The sequence below is a fragment of the Anomalospiza imberbis genome, chromosome 26, assembly GCF_031753505.1.
Source record: "Anomalospiza imberbis isolate Cuckoo-Finch-1a 21T00152 chromosome 26, ASM3175350v1, whole genome shotgun sequence".
In the NCBI taxonomy this organism is placed as follows: Eukaryota; Metazoa; Chordata; class Aves; order Passeriformes; family Viduidae; genus Anomalospiza; species Anomalospiza imberbis.
In genome coordinates this window covers 3558910-3582347 of record NC_089706.1, presented here as the reverse complement: position 1 = coordinate 3582347, position 23438 = coordinate 3558910, and the positions used below count along the sequence as shown (strand labels likewise).

The window sequence follows — 23438 nt, the reverse complement described above, 5'->3', positions numbered from 1 at the left end:
GAAATCCAGTGGGTACCACTGAGCACGTTGGGCTGCATCCAGCCGTGCTTCCCTGGATGGGGGGGGCCATGGAAGCGCCCCTGGGGGTGGCATCGCCGGGCACCTCTGGCCACCCGTGAGCTCCCTGTCCCCAGGGGGGCACAACGAGGCTTCCCCAGCAAGGGATCCCGGACAGCCCAGGTGAGAGCAGGTAAAGCCATGGGGGATGGATGGATGGATGGATGATGGATGATGGATGGAATCCATGGATGGATGATGGATGATGGATGGATAGATGGATGAGGGATGGATGATGGAGGGATGATGGATGGATGGAATCCATGGATGGATGGATGATGGATGGAATCCATGGATGGATGATGGATGGAATCCATGGATGGATGATGGATGGAATCCATGGATGGATGGATGATGGATGGATAGATGCACGAGGGATGGATGGATAGATGGGTGGATGGATGGATGGATGGATGGATGATGGATGGATGATGGATGGATAGATGGATGGAATCCATGGATGGATGGATGGATGGATGGATGAATGGATGAGGGATGGATGGATGATGGATGGATGGATGATGGATGATGGATGGATGATGGATGGAATCCATGGATGGATGGATGGATGGATGGATGATGGATGGATGGATGATGGATGGATGATGGATGGAATCCATGGATGGATGATGAATGGATGGATGGAATCCATGGATGGATGGATGGACGATAGATGGAGGGAGGGATGGATCCATGGATGGAGGGGTGGACGGACAGCAGGATGGATGTTAGAATGGACGGCAGGGTGGAAGGAAGGGCGGCAGGACGGACAGACAGACTGACCGCTCCCGCCCGCTCAGCCGCACCACAGGCCCCGCCTGTGACCACAGGCCCCGCCCCCGCGCCGCCAATGGGGCGTGGCCTACACGCACCGGGGCCGCGCTCCGGGCCGGGGGCGGGGCCAGACGTGACGCCACGCACACCAGACCAATGGGAGCGCGGCGCGGCGGGGCGGGCGCGGCCGCCATTGGCCGGCGGTGATGTCAGGGCGGCGCGGGGCGGGGCCCGGCGGGGCAGAGCGCGGGGCGGCGGAGGAGCCGCGGGTGCGCAGCGGGAGCGGAGCGGCCGGCACCGGGCGGTACCGGCACCGCGGGGACACGGTACCGGCACCGCGGGGACACGGTACCGGCACCGCGGGGACACGGGCGGCGGGAGCCTGGGCACACCGGCCGGGCGGCAGCTCCGCTCCGCTGCGCGCATTCCCGCGGGGATCTGCGGGAGGAGCCCCGGCCGCGGCGATCGCCCTGCGGGTCCCTCCCGGGGGCGGCTGTGCCCCCGCAGCCCCGGCTCAGCCGCTTGGGGTGCCCAGGGGTGCGGGAGTACAGCGAAACGGATCGAGCCCGCTGATGCGGGCTGCCACGGGGCCGCAGGGAATATCGGCTTTCCTCCCGCGTGTTTCAGGTGACAGACGAGTTCGTGGGAAACCACAGATCCCAGGCTGACCAAATGCCAGCCGCCACCCTGCAGCCTGCCCAGCTCCGTGAGTAACCTTCAGTGCGGACCTGCTGTTGCTCTGAGTAAGAGCTGGGCTCGCCTCGTGCTGCTGGGTGAGAAATCCTGCTGGGGGAGGAGGAGGAGGAGGGCGGCAGTGACACTCGAAGCCTGCTGGAATCGCTGGCTGTTCTGGCAGAAAGCCCGCAGGAGCCTTCAGCCTGGAATTCTGCAGAGGGACAGTGCCACTGGAGGAAGTGGCAGAGCCCTTGCAGCAAAAAGAGCCGGAGTGGGATCACGTCTAAAAGCCAGTCCTCTCCTTCAGTGTTCCTTTAAGCTTCTGTGTCCTTCACTTCATCTGGTTTTCCCTCTGCCCCATCACATCTCCTGGAAAAAAACTGGGAAGAGTTGCACTAAGGCATCACCCATCTCGGGAGGAAAGCTTGGATCCTGCCTCGGCGGCTGCTGCAGCACAGGGCGCTGGAGAGGAGCAGAGCCAGAGGGCATTGCTGCCGTTCCCAGCTCCTGCCGTGTCCCCTGCCGTGTCCCCTTGCTCCGTGTCCCCTGTCCCCGGGCGCTGCTTGATGGGGATCTCTGCTGCAGGAGCAGGCTCTGCACTCCCGGGCGGGCGAGCAGGGCTGGCACAGCTCACTCCTAGATGCTGGAAAGGCCGTGTGGATAAGCTGCTGGCAGAAGATCCCTCCTGGAGCAGCTGCTGGCTGTAGGCCCACGGAGCCAAGGGTCAGGAGAGCCTGTGGTGCAGCATGACTTCCACGCTGGAGCCGAAGGAGAGCCCCCAGGCCAACGGGGCCGTGCTGCCCGTCGTGCCCGGGGACTGCCTGGCCAGCCCGGGCTGCACGGAGCCCACCGAGGATTTCCTGGGGCCCGACGGCACCCGGGTGGAAGTGGTGGTGCTGGAGTCCCGTGCCAACGCCAAAGGGGTGAGGGAGGAGGATGCCCTGCTGGAAAATGGCAGCCAGAGCAACGAGAGCGATGACACCAGCACGGACCGGGGTCCTGAGCCTGCCTCGCCCCTCAAGGAGACCTCGTTTTCCATCGGGCTGCAGGTCCTGTTCCCCTTCCTGCTGGCTGGCTTCGGCACGGTCGCTGCTGGGATGGTGCTGGACATCGTGCAGGTAGGGCTGGTGCTCCCCTGGCACGCTGCAGAGCAGCGCTGGGGGCCATAATGGAATGCCAAGGCTGGTTCAGCAACAGGGACGGGGGGAAACAGTTCCCTGGTGTGCTGGGTGGGGAGGGGGAGATGGGGAGCCCTCCATCACTTTGTCCTGGCTTTGCAAATTAAGCTCGGTTAATTTAAGGGGGTGGGAGAGGTGTGAGGAATGAAGGAAGGAGAGGGCACTGGCTCAGAGGAGGAGGTGCAGCCTGGGAACTGAGAGCACTCTGTGCATCACAGCTGGAGATAAATCCCTGCCCTGGTGACACCTCAGCCCCAGGGACTGGCTCCTCTTGTCCCTTTCCCACCTCAGGTGCTTGCTGTGCTGGTCCAGGCTCATGCCAGCCTGGTTAATGTTTCTCTCAGTGTGTGCCAGGCCGTGTGGCTCATTCCTGAGCTTCCTGCACCACCTCCTTGTGCTCTGGAGGCATCCAGGCATGACGGGAGTGTTCCCCCGAGAGGGCTGTGGAGGTGACTTTTAGGAAAGGCCAGCAGGGAGCTGGCAGTTGCCCCTGGATGAAAACCGAGGTGTTCCCCGTGGGACCGTGCCAGCCTGGCTGTGTCTCCATGACACAGACTGAGGCTCCCGTGCTGCTCCCCACCACGTTTCCCAGGCGTGCCTGGCAGCAGATCAGCTCCTCCTGTGCCCTGAGCGCCAGGCTGGGCAGAGCCTCCCGTCCCTAAGGCACAAACCCGGGCTCATCCATAGCTTTGGCATGGGGACGCAGCCGTTTGGGAGCTGTGGGCAGCCAAAAACGCTCTGCTTGGAGCTGCTGGGTGCGCTGGGCTGAGTAAACAAGCTCTGGTGCCGTGGGCAGGGAGAAGCTCCGGTGTCAGCCCAGTGCCAGGAAGTCAGAGGGGTTTTTTTGGGGTTTGTGGGTGGTCAGGCAGCTACTCCTGGTGCTGTCCTGCCCAGAGCAGCAGTTTTCCTGCGTGCCTTTGAGCTCTGGTCATGCCTGTGGCCTCTCTTGGTGGGACCTGCCAGGACAGCTGGGAAGTGACTCCAAACAGGAAAGGCTGGACGGGGGAAATTAATCCGGGAGAGCTTTACGGGAATCGTTTTCTGAAAAATAAGGGCATTTCAAGCATGTTTTCCCTTCACAAGGTCCCTGCCTGGCTCTTCTGGAAGTTCCCCAAAGTGATTTGAACCCAACCTAAAGTTTTTCCTGGAGAAGGCACAGCCCCTGTGGCTGGGCAGGGCTGGGACTGCGGCTCAGCCCTGAGTCCTCCTGCCCTGATTACTGTGGAATTAAACTTTGTCATTCCTGCGTCCCACAGCAGCTCAGCCTGTGCTGCCAGCAGCTCCAACTCCCTTCAGCCATGGGATGAAACGAGCCGTGGGTGGGGAAGGAGGAGGATTTTTCCAGAACCTCCAGCAGACCCAGGTGCAGTTCACGCTTCCAGTGCTGCTTGGGAGATGCTGGGATCCTGGGCAGATCCCGGAGGATCCTGTCTGCTGTGTTTGCCTCCCCAAAACCAGCTTATTTCCCTGGTGCTGTGCTTCTCAGAGGAGCTGTTACGGGGATTTAAACACCTTCACATCCTGAACTGAAATTCTTAATTCCTCTTCTCTTTAGCCTTCTTTTTTTGGCCTTTTTTAGTTTGGTTTTTTTTTCCTTTTTTATGTTTTGGTGGGCTTTTTTTTCTTTGCCTTTTAAAATTTTTTTTTGCCTTTTTTAGGTTATTTTTGGTTTTGCCTTTTTTAAGTTTTGGTGGGGGCTTTTTTGCCTTATTTGGGATTTTTTTGCCTTTTTTAGGGTTCTTTTTTGCCTTTTTTAGGGTTCTTTTTTGCCTCTTTTAGTTTTTTTTCTTTGCCTTTTTAGGGTTTTTTTTGGCCTTTTTTAGTTAGGTTTTTTTTTCCCCCTGACTTCCCCCAGCAGCCTGGCCCTGGTTGTCCCTGTGGAGCCACGCTGTGGGCACTCCTCTCCACAGGGAGCATTGTTCCCTGCAGGAGCCACCACGGCCTCGGAGCCCCACAGACTCCCAGGGTTGTATAACGTCTTACATGAAGCAAGCTGGCAGAAATCTCTGTGTTTTCCTTCCCCAAAGATGCCTTTCCTTCCTTTCTCCAGGAGCAGCCCCATCCTAGAGCTGCTGCAGCAGGCTCCAGCTTGCAGGGCAGCCTCCCCTAAAGCTGCATTTACAAAGCCAGGCTTGGGACGAGGTGATGAGAGCTTGAGCTAGTGCCTGATGCTGCCCCTGGGAGCTCTGGAAGGTTGTGCACAGCCAGTAATGACAGTGCTGCTGTCCTTAAGTGGCTCTGGTGGCAGCCAGCTGGTCCTGCTGGGCAGTGAGTCTTGGTTTGAACAGCCAGGTGTGTGCTAAGGAAGGCAGGAGACCCCCTGAGATGGGAAATGTAAACCCCCTCCCTTCGAATTCTTGGAATTTTGATATTAAAAGGCTCTAAGGCAAAAATATGGGAGTAGGAATAACAGTTCTTTGCTGGGAAAATTAAAATACAAATGAAATTGTACAAACAAAAACCAAAAAAATCCCCAACACAGTCAGAGTCAGAAATGCCCTGGTACCCTGTGGGTCAGGGTGGTGGCAGCAGTCCCATCCCATGGTGGCTCAGCCCTCCTGCAGTGCCAGCTGTGGCTCTGCTGGAGCAGGATCCTGGAGAAGGGTGGAGTTTTCCTCTGAAGCTCCAGGGCTGGTGTGGATGGGCCTGGGCTTCCTCTGGGAATGCAGTGGGGAAGAAAGCTGCTCCTCTGGGAATGCAGTGGGGAAGAAAGCTGCTCCTCTGGGAATGCAGAGGGCAAAGGCTGCTGTGGTGTCCCAAGATCTCAGATTGTATCCAGGTAGGAATGCTTGGCTCCTCCCCCTGGGCAGAGCCTCTCCCCATGGGATGATGGAATTTTCTCAGCCATGCAGGGACACTCACTGGCCATGAACAGAAAATAATTAATAATTAATGGCCCATGAACAGAAGAGATCTCCTGGAGGGAGGATTGGCTGTGGAAGAGATAAAGAAAACTGCCCAGTGAGCAGAGAAGAACTGCCCCAGCTCTGACAGAAGGCAAATAGAACACACACTTAACCCAGGACACAGCAGTGGCGCTCGCTGCTGGAGCCCTGGGTGCTGCCAGGGGGAGTTGGAGTGAGGGATTCACCCAGCAAAACCATCCCAGAGTCTCCTAAAAATAGCCCAGGGAGAGCCCAGCTCAGCTGCTCCTGGAGGTGCCTTAAAGGAGCCCCATCCTGAGCTGGGTGGGGAATTCCAGGTTCTGCTCTCAGCAGTGAGCACTGAGCTCAAATCACACAGAATCCCAGGATTTAGGCTGGGAAATCCTCCCAGGATCACCCAGTCCAAGCTGTGCCGCCATCCCCACCTTGTCCCCACCCTGAGCACCCTTGGGCACCTCCAGCATGGGGACTCCACACCTGCCTGGGTGACCTCAGGAGCCTCATTCTCCAGCAGGGAGAGGGCTGTGGCTGTGAAAAAGCTTCTGAGCAGATCTTATCTGTGTCCCTGAGAGTCAGCTTGGCATAAAATCCCAGAGGGTTTGGGTGGAGGGACCTTAAAGCTGATCCCATTCCAAGGCTGATCCCATTCCTTTCCCCATCCCAGGCTGCTCCAAGCTCAGTCCAGCCTGGCCTTGGGCACTCCCAGGGATGGGGAGTCCACAACCCCTGCCAGGGCCTCTCCACCCTCACCTTGCCTCACCAAGCTGTCAGAAACATTAAATGTGGCAGGCACATTCTTCTCTCTCTCAGGATTTTTCATAGAGGAGCACAGAGAGAAGAAAGAGAAAACAATTTCCATTTCTGCTCCTTGTTTTCCCATGTGGAATGCGCTTGGAGAATTGTTTACCTGGGGTGGTTGCTTGGTTGGGTTCTGGTGAGGATTGTTGGAGCTGATGGCCAATCCAACCCACCTGTGGCTGCACTCTCAGAGAGGGTCACGAGTCAGTTAGAGATGGCAGTTAGAACAAGTAGGTTTGTAGTTTTAGTATCTCATTTAAATAGTGTATTAATGTATTATAGCATAGTTATAATAAATCATTCAGCCTTCTGAGCTGGAGTCACACATCAGCATTTCTCCCCACTGGCTTCACCTGCATTTACAGTAATTAAGGACATTTTTATCTCTGGAAAACACCTTTTCCCTTTGAGGAGAAACGATCCCCCTCCATCCATCCCAAGCTTGCCTCCACTTTTTTTTGTTTTCATTTGCCTCCAAGGATTTTTCAAGCGCAGCTTGAATTTGGTGTTGCAAAGCAGCAGGAGGCTGCAGGTTGTTGGCTCAGGGGTGAGGGTGGAAAAACAACCACAGAACAACTGAACTCCTTCCTCAGGGGCAGGCAGGTGGGCTGGGATCCGCTGCTGGCTGTCCTTGTCCTGGAGAGAAATCCGTGTCCCTGGCGAGATCGGCAGGGTGGCACTGCCAAGGACAGCTCTGACAGGGCTGCAGCCTCGCCTGAGCCTGGGAAACGTCCCAGTTACCCCAGGTGGTAGGGAAAGGTGGCCTCGGTGGGCTGGGTTCTGCATCAAAAATAAAATTAAATAATATTTAATGTAATTTTATATATATTTATGGCCTCGGTGGGCTGGGTTCTGCATCAAAAATAAAATTAAATAATATTTAATGTAATTTTATATATATTTATGGCCTCGGTGGGCTGGGTTCTGGATCAAAAATAAAATTAAATAATATATAATGTAATATTATATATATTTATGGCTTCAGTGGGCTGGGTTTTAGATATATAATATAATATAATATAATATAATATAATATAATATAATATAATATAATATAATATAATATAATATAATATAATATAATATAATATAATATAATATAATATAATATAATATAATATAATATATAAATCGCCTCAGTGGTCAGGGTTTTGGATCAAAAAAATTAAATAATATAATATTTTATATGCATTTATATTATTTATATATATTACTAATTTATATATATATATACTTATATTTATATATATTTATTTATTTTATATTTTTATTTATTTACTTGTTTATTTATATATATGGCCTCACTGAGCTGGCTTTTGGAGTGAAAAATAATAAATAATATATAGTATTATATAAAGATATATGGCCTCAGTAGGCTGCATTTTGGACCAGAAAAATAAATATATTATATTATATTATATATTATATTATATTATATTATATTATATTATATTATTTGCAAGACACAGCAAAAGCTGAGACTGACCAAACTTCAGCACTCAAATCTGCCAAAAACTGCAAGAATTGGTCAAAGCCTCCCCATCTCTCCCTGTTCTGGCCTCTGGGTGTGTGACCATTTTGTCACTGGGGACTTTTTGGGGGGTTTTTGCTGGCTCAGAGCTGTTTCCTCAGCCCGGCAGGATCCTGTGGTCGCTGCTGCGAACGCCACAAGTGGGGAAGCACTGCAGAATTCCGCGCGTGGCAGCAGGGAGGGCACTGGGGTGGCTGCTCAGGGCACTGCCAGGTGTCAGGGGTGACACTGAGCCCAGAGCAAAGGCTGGCATCACCCACGCTGGGATTTACCGCTTGTATCGGATGTGCTTTAATTTTGCAGCACTGGGACGTCTTCAAACACGTGACTGAGGTGTTCATCTTGGTTCCTGCTCTGCTGGGCCTGAAGGGGAACCTGGAGATGACCCTGGCATCCCGCCTGTCCACAGCTGTGAGTGCCCAGGGAGCTGGGGAGGGACAGGGGACCTGCTTTGGGAGGGGTTCTGGTGGCTGGGCAGGTCAAATTCCCAAATTTTGTGCAGGGACGGCAACAGCAGAGCTGCACAAGGCTATCTCTGGCAGGTCCTCTCTCTTCTCTCTCTCTCTTCTCTCTCTCTTCTCTCTCTCTTCTCTCTCTCTTCTCTCTCTCTTCTCTCTCTCTTCTCTCTCTCTTCTCTCTCTCTTCTCTCTCTCTTCTCTCTCTCTTCTCTCTCTCTTCTCTCTCTCTCCCCTCCTCCAGGGACAGAGGCTGAGCTTTGTTTGCCCCTTCTCTCTGGCAAACAAACAAATCCCTTTGTTTGACTCCCTCTCCGTTGTTGGGATCTTGGATCCTTGCTGTCCTGGCCACAGGGACCTTGTCCCTCCTGGCCCTGGCCACCTTCTGGCCACGGGCTGCTCAGGGGGAGTGCTTGGGACAAGGGCACTGTTGGCACTTGTGTGTCCCCTCCTGGGGCTGGCAGGAGCAGCTCTGGCAGAGGAACCAGACTGTGGCCAGTCAGGACTGCAGAACTTTGCCCGATCTGCCCTGGTGGCTGCAGGAGGGGCACGGGCACACCAGCACAGCTCCTGTCCTGGTGCTTCCTCCTGTCCCCAAGCTGACCCCCAGAAGATTTGGCCTCTGCCTTCCCTCCTGTGCCTCCTTAAAATCATGGAATCACGGGGTCGTTGAGGCTGCAGAGCACCTCCAGGATCATCCAAGAGCCTCCTGTGGCCGTGCCTGGTGGCACAGGAGGATCTCTGGTCCCAGGTGTGTATAGGGAGCTGCTCTCTGCCCAGAGCTCCCCAAGCTCTCTGCACAGCCTGGAGTGCTTTCTCAGACTCTGGGTTTCTAATTAGTGCTGCTTTAAGGCACCTCAGAAATTCCTTTCACAATTAAGAGGCAAAACTCCCCCACTAGTTAAAGGATTAAGTGACTACAGCCAGGTTATGTTAATCCCAGCCTAATTGCCATGTGGCTGGAATTTTAAGGTCAGGCTTCATAGGGAGCTCAAATTCCTGTGCTGGCTGTGCTGCTCCAGTCAACTCTTTGTTGGTTTTCCCCCATTTCTTCCTCCTCTCTGCCCAGAATGATTTGCTCCAGAGATGGGAGCATCTCAATAAAGCACATCCAGCTCTCCTTGCAGGGGGATTAATTAATCAGTGATTCCTGTTTTTCTTCTTTTCTTTTCCACCTGAGAGGAGGAAATTGCTGCTGTGCTGTTGTGCACAAGTTTGAAGAAGTTTAGGATGCAGTACTGTAGGTTTGTGTGTTGTAGCATGATTAGCTAAGAAAGCTTACACTGTAGCATGAGTCCATAAGAGGATATATTTAAAGATTGGGTCAAGAACATAAATATCCTTGGTGGAAGTGTTTTATTGGTCAATAAATCCTTGAAAGGTCTTGTAACTAGGGGTCTTGAGACCTTCTGAGCCACGCAGTGAAGATGTGAGCCAAACTCACCCTCACTGTCTGCGTAGAAGATACGAAAAATAAATCCCATCATCGGAAAAACTCAGAGGTCCCATCTCTAACTCACTGAAAATTCAAAATGCATTCCTTCAAAATGCACCTCCAACGTGCATTTCCCACTCCAGTGTTTGAGCCTCTCCCTTGTTTCCTGAGCTCATCAGCTTCTAATGGTGCAGATCGGATAGAAACTCACCCGTTCTTCCCATAAAGACCCTGGGGGTGGCAGGGAGGAGCAGAGCTCATGCCCTGCAGCAATTCCTCTGGGTTATTTTGGATCCTCCACCAGGAATTAAAGCAATTTCCACCTCCTGCTCCTGGTTGGTATCACCCACGGTGATATTTACTGGTTTTTTTTTTTTTTATCCTGCTCAGCCTCTCCCCGTGCCAGCTGACCCCTGTGCCAGGGCTGCCCGCTCCTCTCCGTGTCCCCACGTGGCTCCAGCCTTGTTTGCTCAGCTTTTCCCGGGAGCAGGAGGGTTTGCTGCTGCTCTGGCAGCAGAGGCACGGAGCTGACCTGGGGCTCTGCACCCCTGGCCCGAGGGGCAACCTGACCCAGCTGGGCCCTAGCCAGGCGTGGCTGGGCCAGCAGAGTGAGAGCCATGGGAAGTGCAGTGAGTGGCTGCAGGGGCACAGAGAGATCTCGCTGCTTTTGCAGCATTCCCATCAGGGTTTTGGTTGGTGCTGGTTCCCCTTTGCGCTCCCTTTTCTGCTGGATTATTCTCCTGTAAGGGCTGAGGGTTTGAGGTCCCCTCCTGCTCCTGGCAGGCAGGAATTTGGCTGTCAGCAGGTGTGAAGTGCTGCCAGGCTGTCATGGTGTCTGATTTACTCTTGCAGGCTAATATTGGCCAAATGGATACACCCAAAGAGCTCTGGAAGATGATTACAGGGAACATGGCTCTGATACAGGTAAGCAGAGGGAAGGAGAATGTTTACAGCTGGGGCAAGCCCAACTTTGGGAAGTGTGGGAGGTTTAAATGCCTGGGTTTTGCTGTTTGCTGTCAATATTCTGTGTCTGATGGCGGGGCAGGTGGCACCTCTGTGGCTCTGCAGGTTGGACTGGGTGTGGCCATGCTGGATTATGATCCCCCTGGGTGGGGTTTCCCTCTTGGAATCATTGAATGAAATCATGGGATGGTTCAGGTGGGAAGGGACCTTAAAGTTCATGCTGGTTTTGGCTTCCTTTTTCTGCCTCTGTTGGGGTGGGGATTGAAGGTGCTTTAGATGGTAGTTCATGGTCAGACTCAGGTGTTTGTTATTTCTTGTCAATGTTCCAGCCTCACAGCAGTGAGTTCTGCAGTCTTCCATTAACCAGGCACAAAATGGCCAACTATCTCTTGTTACAAGGCCTTTTAAGGCTAAACTATCCACTTAAGAAATGACACCTAGATTGTTTTCCCTTTTAACCCAATAACTGATCCCCTGAAGCCCACACTGCAGACTGTCCTGTCCAATTGCCAAACATCACCCAAACCCATGGAGAAGAAGGAAGAAGAAGGTGAAGAAGAAGGACCAGCCTCCACCCTAAAACCTCCATCTTACTTCATATTTATTTCTATATTCTAAAACCCCAAACTCGAATTTTTCCACCCTGTGACATTCCACACTTGTAACCAACTCCACACCCTTAATCCCAGTGTTGTTAATCCATTTTGGAAGCCTTCCCCACAGCCTCAGGTCAAATGCAGTGCTCTCCTGGGAGTCAGAGTCTGTCAGCACCGAGAGTTTAAAATTCTCAGCATCCAGAACTCCAACAAGCTCATCCATTTCTCATGGGCAGCGACACCTTCCACTATCCCAGGCTGCTCCAACCTGGCCATGGGCACTTCCAAGGATGAGGCAGCCAGAGCTTCTCTGGGCAACCTCTCACAGAATCACTGGGTTGGAAGAGACCTGCAAGATCATCGAGTCCAGCCCAGCCCCAACACCTCAGCTAAACCCTGGCACCCAGTGCCACATCCAGGCTTTGTTAAACACACCCAGGGGTGGCGACTGCACCACCTCCCTGGGCAGCCATTCCAGAACTTCATCACTCTTTCTGTAAAAAACTTTTTCCTGATATCCAACCTGTATTTCCCTTGGTGCAGCTGGAGACTGTGTCCTCTGGTTCTGTCAGTTCCTGGAGAAAGAGCCCAACCCCACCTGAGCACAGCCACCTTTCAGGAGCTGTAGAGTGCTGAGGTCACCCCTGAGTCTCCTTTTCTCCAGGCTGAGCACCCCCAGCTCCCTCAGTGGTTCCTCACAGGGTTTGTGTTCCAAACCCATCACCAGCCTCGCTGCCTCCTCTGGACACACTCAAGCTCTCTCCACACCCTGGGGCTGTTTTGGTGTCTTGGTGACCCTGTGCTCTCCATTTCCAGGTCCAGGCCACCGTGGTTGGCTTCCTGGCCTCCATCGCAGCCGTGGTGTTCGGGTGGATCCCAGATGGGCACTTCAGCATGGACCACGCTGTCCTGCTGTGTGCCAGCAGCGTGGCCACTGCCTTCATTGCTTCCCTGGTCCTGGGTGAGAGTCGTCCCTCTGTGCACCTCTTCCTGAAATTTTAACCTCCCCTTGGCCTTATCCTGGGCTTTTTTTGCCTCTTTCTGGCTGCAGGCATGATTATGATTGGGGTGATCATCGGCTCCAGGAAGATGGGGATCAATCCTGACAACGTGGCCACGCCAATTGCTGCCAGCCTGGGGGACCTAATCACCCTGGCTCTGCTGTCAGGGATCAGCTGGGGCTTGTACAAGGAGCTGGGTGAGGAGCAGCAAAAGGCTCAGTGTCTGCCTGGTCCTTGCTGTGTCTCCCTCTCATTTCACCCTCTTCCTCTGTAATCATCTTCCTTGGGGTGTGTGGGATTCCTGCTCTGGAGCTCCCTCAGTTAGGCCTAGTTCAGGTTAGGGGAGGGGATGGAGCTTCTCACTGCCTTGGACACCTCCTCCTCTCCAGGTGAGGTGCTCAGGGAGAGGTTGGCCCCTTCCAGGGGCTTGGCTGGGGCTGGAGCAGTGGGAGAGGCAGATTTGGAGTCCATCTGCTGAGCTGTCAGCTCCAGCTGGAGATCCTCAGGGCAGGGCTGCAGCTGGAGACTCCCAATTTCCTCCTCCTCCTTCCTTCCCTGGGACACAGCCAGGTTCATCCAGGGGTGAAGGAAGCAGCACTGGGAGATCCTGCCCAGGGGTGGGAAGTGGGGATGAGAGCTGGAATTGCAGAGATCTCACGGAGATCTGCTGGTAAACAGGTCCAAGTGTTTTACAGGGTACAGCTGGCCAGGCTGGCCTGGACTTACCCTGCTCTTCCTGGAGCTCCTGAGGGACGTGGCCTTGATTTCTCTGCTTCTTCTTCTCCTTCTCCCCCCTGCCCAGAGAGCAAAGCCTACGTGAACCCCTTGGTGTGCGCCTTCTTCCTGTCCCTGCTGCCCATCTGGATCATCATTGCCAGGAGGAATTCTGCCACGCGGGAGGTGCTGTACTCGGGCTGGGAGCCCGTCATCATCGCCATGGCCATCAGCAGGTGGGCCTGGCCCTGTCCCCAGAGCCCCCCCGGGCTTAGCCCAGCACTGACCTCCCCCCTCTCCCCCTGCAGCGTCGGGGGGCTGATTTTGGACAGGACGGTGTCGGATCCCAACTTTGCTGGGATGGCAGTTTTCACACCGGTCATCAATGGTGAGTCCTGCCCCGCCCCGGGGTTGCAGCTCTTGGCAAACTGGGATGGTCTGGGATTTCAGGACACTCGTTCTCTCTTGGGGCACACAGGTCTGAGTGCCCCCGTGCCACCCTTTCACCCTTTGCTCTTGGCAAACTGGGATGGTCTGGGATTTCAGGGCAGTCATTCTCTCTTGGGGCACACAAGTCTGGTCTGGCTGCCCCTGTGCCACCCTTTCAGGTGACAAGACTAGGAGGCTATTCCCCAAAAATCCACATTTCCAGGGACTTCTTAATTTCCTTATTCCTCCTGTCTGGTGGAACCACCCCCATCTTCTAAAATATTTGCCTTGTGGCACCTGGCAACACAAAGATTCGTATTTGTGCCTTGGAGGCAGGAAATCTGGTTCTGCTGCAGTTTTCACTTCCTTTCTGCCTGACGAACCAGGAAAACTTATTTTTAAGTTGTTTTTTGAAATAGGTGGAGTTAATTCTGAGCCAGTGCATCTTGTGCTGGTGGCTTTCACAGTTTCATGTGAAAAAATAATAGTTTTGAACTTCCTGTGTCTGTTTTGCTGCCTGACTCATCATTTTTTCTTCCACCCCAAGCTGCAGTAACAGAACTGCTTCAGTTTTACTCAGGGGCCTGAGGGGAAAAGCCACAGCTTTGTCCCAGCTCCTCACATCCTGCAAAAGTAGAATTGGGGTCAAAACCAGACCATCCTAAAGAATTCCAGCACCTGGCACTTGCAGATCTGCTGGCTGTTGAGAGGAGCTCCTGGAGGTGTCTGGGCCATCCCCTGAGTGCTGTTTGTGCCCTGCAGGTGTGTCGTGGTTGAGATGGTCACAATACAAAGCCACACTCAATTTTCAGAAGGCTTCAAACCCCATTTTGTTATAGCATGCATGCTTTTTATACATTCTTACAAAACTCATAAGGTGACACTTTACTCATTGGTCAGGAAAGACAAACACAGTGCTCATTGGAATAGGCAGCTGCAGGTTTCCCTTATTCTTATTTTCTCTTCTCTTTCTTATTTTCTCTTCTTTTCTTTCTTGTTTTCTCTTACTTTCTTATTTTCTCTTCTCTCTTGTTTTCTTTCTTTCTTATTTTCTCTTCTTTTTTCTTTCTTATTTTCTCTTCTTTTCTCTTCTCCTTTCTTTCTTATTTTCTCTTCTTTCCTCTTCTTTCTTTCTTGGTTTCCACGTCAACAACCTTGGTAGGAAATTCTTTCAGGGGTAGACACGGATCCTCTTCTCAGACTCCTCTCTGGCTCACAGAAGTTGCTGTAAAACCTCTTCCACAGGTGTGGGTGGCAACCTGGTGGCCGTGCAGGCCAGCCGCATCTCCACCTACCTGCACATGAGTGGGGAGCCTGGAGACAGCCCCGGGACAGCCCCTCGGAAGTGCCCCAGCCCCTGCAGCACCTTCTTCAGCTCAGGTACAGCCGTGGAGGGCAGGGCTTGGTGCCAGCTGGCTCCCTGGAGCAGGGGCTGCAGCCTTGGCACAGCGCAGGGGGCCCAGCCCTGCTCAGGGTCAGCCTGGTGCTTCCCTGCCAGGGCAGGTGGGCAGGGCTCCGCTGGGGGGGAATGTGGGTGTGGAGGGTCCTGAGCTGGGGGGGTGATATGTGGATGGCGTGGTTTGAACAGCCAGGTGTGTGCTAAGGAAGGCAGGAGACCCTCCCTGAAATGGGAAATGTAAACCCCCTCCCTCCTGATTGTTGTAAGTTTGAAATTAAGGGGCTCTCAGGCAAAGATACGGGACCATGAATAACAGTTCTTTGCCAGGAAATTTAAAATACAAATGAAATTGTACAAAAAAACCCCAAAAAACAAACCACAGCCAGAGTCAGAAATGCCCTGACCTGCTGTGGGTCAGGGAGGTGGCAGCAGTCCCATCCCATGGTGGCTCAGCCCTCCTGCAGTGCCAGCTGTGGCTGTGCTGGAGCAGGGATCCTGGACAAGGGTGGAGTTTTCCTCTGAAGCTCCAGGGTTGGTGTGGATGGGCCTGGGCTTCCTCTGGGAATGCAGTGGGGAAGAAAGCTGCTCCTCTGGGAATGCAGTGGGGAAGAAAGCTGCTCCTCTGGGAATGCAGTGGGCAAAGGCTGTTGTGGTGTCCCAAAATGTCAGATTGTATCCAGGTAGGAATGCTTGGCTCCTCCCCCTGGAGCATGTCCCCATGGGATGATGGAATTTTATCAGCCATGCAGGGACACTCACTGGCCATGAACAGAAAATAATTAATAATTAATGGCCCATGAACAGAAGAGATCTCCTGGAGGGAGGATTGGCTGTGGAAGAGATAAAGAAAACTGCCCAGTGAGCAGAGGAGAACTGCCCCAGCTCTGACAGAAGGCAAATAGAACACACACATTGCCTTGCAATCTAGGACAGTGGGAAAAAAACTCCACAACTTGTAAAAGTTGTAAAATCGGTATGATTTATTTCAGTTCCTTAAGGACATGTGCACTTCTGAAAATTCTTGAGTCTATCTTCTAACCTGTTGCATATGCATAAAAGATATATGCATATGCATTAAACTGATTTATTAATTTTATGGGCCTGTGCAGTTTTTTAGTCACGTAGTTGTAATGTGATGTTTAGATTTCAGATTTAGTTTTTCTGTTTGTTTTAGTCTCAAGGTTAGTGGGAGGCCTCTTTTTATTTCTCTTTAGTATTCTTTTCTGAGTAGTTTTGAGTCTTCTTTGTTCTCTCTCTGTAGGTCTTTTTGTGAGTACACAAGTTAAAAGACTAAACAAAAAATGCAAAATTGGTCTCTACCCTGAGTTAAATTCCTAACCTCCTGTTTCAGAAGGGACCCACAGGACCATCCAGTGCAGCTCCTGGCTCTGCACAGACACCCCAAAATCCCTGCCAGCCTGCAGCCTTGGGTCATTTAATCACAGAATGGCTTGGGTGGGAGGGGACCCTAAATCTCATCCAGTGCCACCCCTGCCATGGGCAGGACACCTTCCACCAGCCCAGGTCTCTCCCAAGCCCTGCCCAAGCTGGCCTTGGACACTTCCAGGGTCTAAATCAGGCCTGATGTCCCCTCTGCAGACGTGAACTCCCGCTCTGCCCGCGTGCTCTTCCTCCTGGTGGTGCCCGGGCACTTGGTTTTCCTCTACACCATCCACTCCATGCAGGGGGGACACACCACGCTCACCCTCATCTTCATCGTGTTCTACATGACAGCAGCATTGCTCCAGGTGAGCTGGGACCCCTCAGGGGGCTGGGCTGGCTCGGGGGACACGGGTGTCACCTGCAGTGGGGGCTGCTCAGATGTAGAGACTCTGTCCCTGCCAAAGGTGCTGTGCTGGTCAGGGGGATTTTTGGGGAATTTTTATTGGACACCTGTACACACAGTTTTTCCATCCTGCCGTTCCTGGGGAGTTTAAAGTCTGCCTTTTGTCTCCTTTAAGTCCTTTTGGTAGCCAAAGTGTCCTCATCTGTCCTGGGGGGTGATTTGGCAATTTGAAAAGGCCTGGTGATGAGAAGTGGATGTGAAATTTGCAGGGAATGTGTGCCCTGTGCTGCCCTTTTCCCTGGCATTTCCTGGAGCTGTGGGAGCCCACAGGGATGTGAGGGACACACAAAAACAAAGGTTTGAGAGGATCCATTGCAGATTTTGTCTGTTTTAAATACCAACGTGAGCCTCTTGCTGCACTGGAGCAGATGGAGGAGAAATCCCACTTTGGCAGGGCAGAAAAGTTGTTCCTTTAAAAAAGTTGTTCCTGTAGAAAACTTGTTCCTTTAAATTCCTCTAAAAAACCAAAAGTTACTATTTTATTTCTGGAAGCCAGGTGTTGCTGGCCCTGCCTGAGCTGTCCCCTCTCTGCCCCACATCTCCTCAAGCTTGTTCTGGTTAGAGCTGAAAATTCAGGTGCAAAAATTGAGACTTTAAGCCCAAATTGGGTGCTGAGAAGAATTTAAAGGAGGACAGGCAGAGGCTGTGAAGGACACACAGGATTTGGGGTGCTCAGGGAGCCACTGAAACTCTCCAGCTCCTCTTTGTTGGACGCAGCTGCAGAGAGCAGCCCTGGGGAGGGCGGTTCCAGCTCCATTTATTGGGATTCCAGGAATTCACAGATTCACCAGGTTGGGAGAGACCTGAAAGATCATCGAGTCCAGCCCAGCCCCAACACCTCAGCTAAACCCTGGCACCCAGTGCCACATGCAGGCTTTGTTAAACACACCCAGGGGTGGTGACTGCACCACCTCCCTGGGCAGCCATTCCAGAACTTCATCACTCTTTCTGTAAAAACTTTTTCCTGATATCCAACCTGTATTTCCCTTGGTGCAGCTGGAGACTGTGTCCTCTGGTTCTGTCAGTTCCTGGAGAAAGAGCCCAACCCCACCTGAGCACAGCCACCTTTCAGGAGCTGTAGAGTGCTGAGGTCACCCCTGAGTCTCCTTTTCTCCAGGCTGAGCACCCCCAGCTCCCTCAGTGGTTCCTCACAGGGTTTGTGTTCCAAACCCATCACCAGCCTCGCTGCCTCCTCTGGACACGCTCCAGCCCCTCCATGTCCTTCCCAAACTGAGGGGCCAGAACTGGACACAGCACTCGAGGTGTGCCCTCACCAGTGCCCAGCCCAGGGGCAGAATGAGCTCCCTGCTCCTGCTGGCCATTCCTGACACCGGCCAGGAGCCATTGGCCTTCTTGGCCACCTGGGCACACTGCTGGCTCATGCCCAGCCTGCTGTCCATCAGTGCCCCAGGTCCCTTTCTGCCTGGGCACTGTCCAGCCACACCATCCCCAGCCCGTAGCATTGCAGGGGTTGTTGTGGCCAGGGGGTTAATCATGGCCAGGGAGTGGTTGTTGTGGCCACAGTGTTATCATGGCCAGGGGGTTGTTGTTGTGGCCAGGGGGTTGTTGTTGTGGCCAGGGGGTTGTTGTGGCCAGGGGGTTGTTGTTGTGGCCAGGGGGTTGTTGTTGTGGCCAGGGGGTTGTTGTTGTGGCCAGGGGGTTGTTGTTGTGGCCAGGGGGTTGTTGTGGCCGGGGGTTATCATAGCCAGGGGGTTGTTGTGGCCGGGGGTTATTGTGGCCAGGGGGTTATTGTGGCCAGGGGGTTATTGTGGCCAGGGGGTTGTTGTGGCCGGGGGTTATTGTGGCCAGGGGGTTGTTGTGGCCAGGGGTTATCATGGCCAGGGGGTTGTTGTTGTGGCCAGGGGGTTGTTGTTGTGGCCAGGGGGTTGTTGTGGCTGGGGGTTATCGTGGCCAGGGGGTTGTCGTGGCCAGGGGTTATCGTGGCCAGGGGGTTGTTGTGGCCGGGGGTTATCGTGGCCAGGGGGTTATCGTGGCCAGGGGGTTGTTGTGGCCGGGGGTTGTTGTGGCCAGGGGTTATCGTGGCCAGGGGGTTGTTGTTGTGGCCGGGGGTTATCGTGGCCAGGGGGTTGTGCTGCCCTGAGGCAGGCAGAGCTGCTGTGGGATTGCAGGGCTCAGGAGCTGTGGCTCTTGCAGGTGCTGATCCTGCTCTACATCGCTGACTGGATGGTGCACTGGATGTGGGGCAGGCACCTGGATCCCGACAACTTCTCCATCCCGTACTTGACAGCTCTGGGGGACCTCATTGGGACAGGGCTCCTGGCCCTCAGCTTCCACGTGCTCTGGCTCATCGGTGACCGGGACTCCGATGTTGGGGATTAAATCTCCCTGCTCCTCCCTTCCCACAGCTCTCCTCCTTCCATTTGTTGTTTCTTTGCTTCCCCCTCCTGCCACCCCACCCTGGAAGATTCCACCTTTGATACTGGATTCTCATTATTTTCAATGGGAATTTTACGTGGTTTATATTTCAAGCCAAGTTTGTACAGAAAAATCTATCTAGTTTTAGGAAGGACAAACAAACAAACAAAAAGTGTAACGAGACAATCACTAAGTGCAATTTTCATAGCAGTTATGTCTGAACCAAGGTTCCAGTGCAGTTCCTGCTCAGTCAGATCATGCAGGGAGCCCCCCCTGCCCCCTCCCTCGAGGTGAAGGGCTGCTTTTTTCGCTTCATAAGCGTTTTAAACCCTGCAGGTCGAGCTCAGGTCTGTTCAGCTGAGCTGGCACCTTCCAGCCAAGTACAACCTCATGGCTCAGGGCAGGGGGTACCCCTGCCTTGGCTCTCTGAAGCTCCAGCCTGGGCCCACATGCAAAAATGGGGAGTGTCTGTGAGGAGGATGGTGAGGAAGGCTCCTGTGTTCAGCCCAGGAATGCGAGTGAGCTCATTTGAGAGCCCCAGGCTGGGCTCTGCTGGCAGCTTCAGGCTCCCTTTTGCCACCCACCCCAGAGCGCAGCACGCTGCCTCTGCCTTGGTGAGCCGAGCTCAGCTGCTCTGAGCTGCACCCAGAGGGGCTGGCAGCTCTGCCCTGCCAGGGATCCTCTGCGGGACCTGCTGGAGCCCTCCTCGTGCTGCTCCATTTCCCTGGCTCTCCTCAGTGCAGCTGACGTTCCCAGAGGGGTGGATGGACCAGCAGCTCCTGGTTTTGTGCCCAGGTTTGCTTTTGGCTGCTCGGTGCTGCTGAGGGGCCCCTTGCAGGCAGGAAGAAGCCTCCCAGCAGCTCCTCCAGCTGAGCCTGGGCTGTTCCCAGCTGGGCAGGAGCATTTTGCTCCTGGTGTCTGTTGGGGAAGGACGTCCATGGGATGGAAAACAGCTGGGAATGCAGGATCACTGGAGCCCTGGCTCTTGGAGCAGCTCCGGGGCACAGGAGCCCCCTGCCCTTGTGTAAAACCTGGGGTTGGGGCTCAGCCCAGCTGGGAGGCCCTGGCTGAGCCCTGGGAGTGCAGGGCTCCCTCCTGTGCTGCTTCCCCTCCTGCTTTCTGTGCTGTTCACATCAGGGCTGCCTGGAATTCCTGCTCTTCCCGTTAGGCCATGCTGGGAGGGCAGCAAAACCCAGAGCTGGTGCACCCTGAGGGGCAAACCAAGACCAAAGTTAGTCCAGGCTCACTGTGCCAGGCCAGGATCGGGGTGCAGAGCTGGGCCTCGCTCCAGAGACGACGCTGCTGGGAAGGAGGGTCAGGATGAAGTTCTGGAAATCCACGGAGCAGGTGGAGCCAGACCAGGGCTCCTGGCTGCTCCAGCCCTCTCTGGAGCTCTGCAAACCCTTCCCTGCTGCTGGTGGTGTGCAGGAGGAGGGCTGGGCTCCAGGCTGCTCCTTCTCAGCCCCTCAGAAGAGCAGGTGTTGTATTTTTGAGATGATTTCCCCCTTTTTTCCCTTGCTAATCGACCCTCAGGCTCAGTCCCCCTCCTCCTGTGCTCCATGTTCCGTGTGGGAGCAGCTCTGATCCTCCTCTGTCCCCTCTGGTGACGTTTCTCAGATCTCCTTTGGCCAAAGCTGTGCTCAAAGGAAAAAACCCAACCACAAAACAAACCCTGTCCCTGCTGTGCTGAGCTCTCAGCCCAGGGACTTCTGGAATATTTTCTGCAATATTTTCTGGAGTATTTTCTGGAATATTCTCAGCTGCTCCCCTGATTTCTCTGCCTGATGTTGAGGAATAAATGCAAGACTTCCTTCCATTAGCACTTCAGCTTTTGTGGATACAGAGAGAAGCTCTGCTGGCCTTTCTGGTGTCACACCACCACTTAATCCCCCAGGAAGGGATTCCCTAGAGGAGGAATCTGCCTCTCATGGTTGGGGGTGGTGGGGTTGGGAGGGTCTGTACATTAAATATGGTCAAAGGTGTGCTTGGGGAATGGTCAGGGAAGAATTTAATTTAAAACTGAGGAATACTGATGGAAAAAACAAAAAGAAAACAAACCTCTTCCCACTGGTTGCACTCCAATGCATGCCTACTCTACAGCTGCCTGCAGATGAAAATCCTGGTTTACTCTTTTCTTAAAGGAAAAAGACTGTCTTAATTATTTATAGTTCCTGTAACTGACAGATGTCGACCTAATGGATAAATTATATTTGGTTAAATAAAGATGACATTTATTTATGTGGACTGTGGTGGTTTTCTTTTTCCTTCAGGTCGAAGGCCCCTCTCAGCTTTTGAAGCTTATTTGAGCTCAGGCTGAAGCTCTTTTGATAGGAGACTTACGAAAATCAAATAAATTGCTGGGCATGGAGCAAACTGGGATTAGTGTGAGTGCCAGGTGACCTCGGTCAGGTCCTGGCAGCTCCTGGGGGCTCCCAGCAGCAATCCAGGTGTTTGTTCTGGCCCTCCCTGCATTCAGAACCCAGGCCCTGCTGCCACGTGGCCCCTGCCTGTTCCTGCTGGTTTCGTGGAACAAAAGGGTTCTGCCCCTTCTGGGGTGCAGAAAAGCCCTGGATTGCAGGAATTGCTGTTTCCCTGCAGGGCTGTGCCCCCAGAGCAGGGTCTGGGTGCAGAATCCCAAAGCAAAGCCTTGGGTTTGGGGAGCAGCCCCCCAGACCCTGCTGGCTTCACACATTGGGGTGAATATTAGGGTGAATATTGGGGTGAATACTGGGGGGCTGGGGTGCATATCCTGCTCTGCTGGGGGGTTCTGTTGGCATTTCCTCGTTGGGGGAAGGAGCAGGAGGTGCAGAAAGAAACACCCGGGCTTTGAGACCTTGGAGAAGTCCCAGGGTCAGATTAAACCTTTTCCTGATTTAGAGATGGGGTAACTGAGAGGTGTTTTAAAAGCTTTTATTTTATTTTTAGTCTTGTGAGAAAGGTGAGACAATAGAAATGTTATAATTTGTACTATTTCAATTAGAAGCTAATTCTTAATTACAAAACACTATAAGTGCTTTTTAGTTTATTAACATTTTGTTACACTATGTTGTAGATACTTTAAAGTTAATTATCTGAAATTACTCTTCATAAATCTTATTGCAATGTACCTTTCATAGTTCTATTTCTCTAAAGTATCTAACTTATTTACAAAACCATCTTTTGAGACTTTTTTTTTTAGTTCCATTTCTCTCTCAACAACATTTGTCCTATTCCGTAACATTTCTAAATCAACACTTCCTGTCTCAAATTTTGCATCCAAATACATGCTCTACAAACCTTCTGTCAAACCCTGAAAAATCTGCACATCCATTTCCCACATCCCAGCACTAGGGGAACCTCGTTTAGAAATGGAAATCTCTTGGGAGGGGTGTTTGTGCTCGTTGTGGGGTGCAGGGAGCGTGGCCTGGGGTTCAGGGGTGCCTGGGGCAGGACACGGGGGTGCAGGGCCGGGGGACAATGGGGCTGGGGGTGCAGGGGTGCATGGGGCTGGAACTTGGGGTGCACAGGGCTGGATCTGGGGATGCAGAAGATGTGCAGGGCAGAGTTTGGGGGTGCACAGGGCTGGGGGTGTCTGGGGCTGGAACTTGGGGTGCACAGGGCTGGATCTGGGGATGCAGAGGATGTGCAGGGCAGAGTTTGGGGGTGCTGGGGTGTCTGGGGCTGGAACTTGGGGTGCACAGGGCTGGATCCGGGGATGCAGAGGATGTGCAGGGCAGAGTTTGGGGGTGCTGGGGTGCATAGGGCTGGAACTTGGGGTGCACAGGGCTGGATCTGGGGATGCAGAGGATGTGCAGGGCAGAGTTTGGGGGTGCTGGGGTGTCTGGGGCTGGAACTTGGGGTGCACAGGGCTGGATCTGGGGATGCAGAGGATGTGGAGGGGCTGGGGGTGCAGGGGTGCATGGGGCTGGAACTTGGGGTGCACAGGGCTGGATCTGGGGATGCAGAGGATGTGCAGGGCAGAGTTTGGGGGTGCTGGGGTGTCTGGGGCTGGAACTTGGGGTGCACAGGGCTGGATCCGGGGATGCAGAGGATGTGCAGGGCAGAGTTTGGGGGTGCACAGGGCTGGGGGTGCATGGGGCTGGAACTTGGGGTGCACAGGGCTGGATCTGGGGATGCAGAGGATGTGCAGGGCAGAGTTTGGGGGTGCAGGGGTGCATGGGGCTGGAACATGGGGTGCACAGGGCTGGATCTGGGGTTGCAGAGGATGTGCAGGGCAGAGTTTGGGGGTGCTGGGGTGTCTGGGGCTCGAACTTGGGGTACACAGGGCTGGATCTGGGGATGCAGAGGATGTGGAGGGGCTGGGGGTGCAGGGGTGCATGGGGCTGG

The 23438-nt window shown here is 53.5% G+C and overlaps 1 protein-coding gene across 1 annotated transcript; it reads left to right on the top strand.

The window, feature by feature from the left end:
• The first annotated feature begins 2034 nt into the window (after positions 1-2034).
• SLC41A1 (solute carrier family 41 member 1) lies at positions 2035-19305 on the top strand. Its single transcript, XM_068172994.1, has 10 exons — positions 2035-2624; positions 8202-8309; positions 10641-10712; positions 12164-12308; positions 12399-12545; positions 13151-13298; positions 13371-13450; positions 14737-14871; positions 16490-16638; positions 18891-19305. Exons 1-10 carry the CDS (start codon positions 2253-2255, stop codon positions 19074-19076), a joined length of 1542 nt encoding a protein of 513 aa, XP_068029095.1. The 5' UTR covers positions 2035-2252; the 3' UTR covers positions 19077-19305.
• The last annotated feature ends 4133 nt before the right edge of the window (positions 19306-23438 follow it).

Bases quoted from the DNA above. Each gene is read 5' to 3' on its own strand.
- SLC41A1 (XM_068172994.1), top strand. From the start codon at position 2,253: ATGACTTCCACGCTGGAGCCGAAGGAGAGCCCCCAGGCCAACGGGGCC. The intron at 12,309-12,398 runs GTGAGAGTCGTC...TTCTGGCTGCAG, and splicing joins CATTGCTTCCCTGGTCCTGG to GCATGATTATGATTGGGGTG. The intron at 16,639-18,890 runs GTGAGCTGGGAC...TGGCTCTTGCAG, and splicing joins TGACAGCAGCATTGCTCCAG to GTGCTGATCCTGCTCTACAT.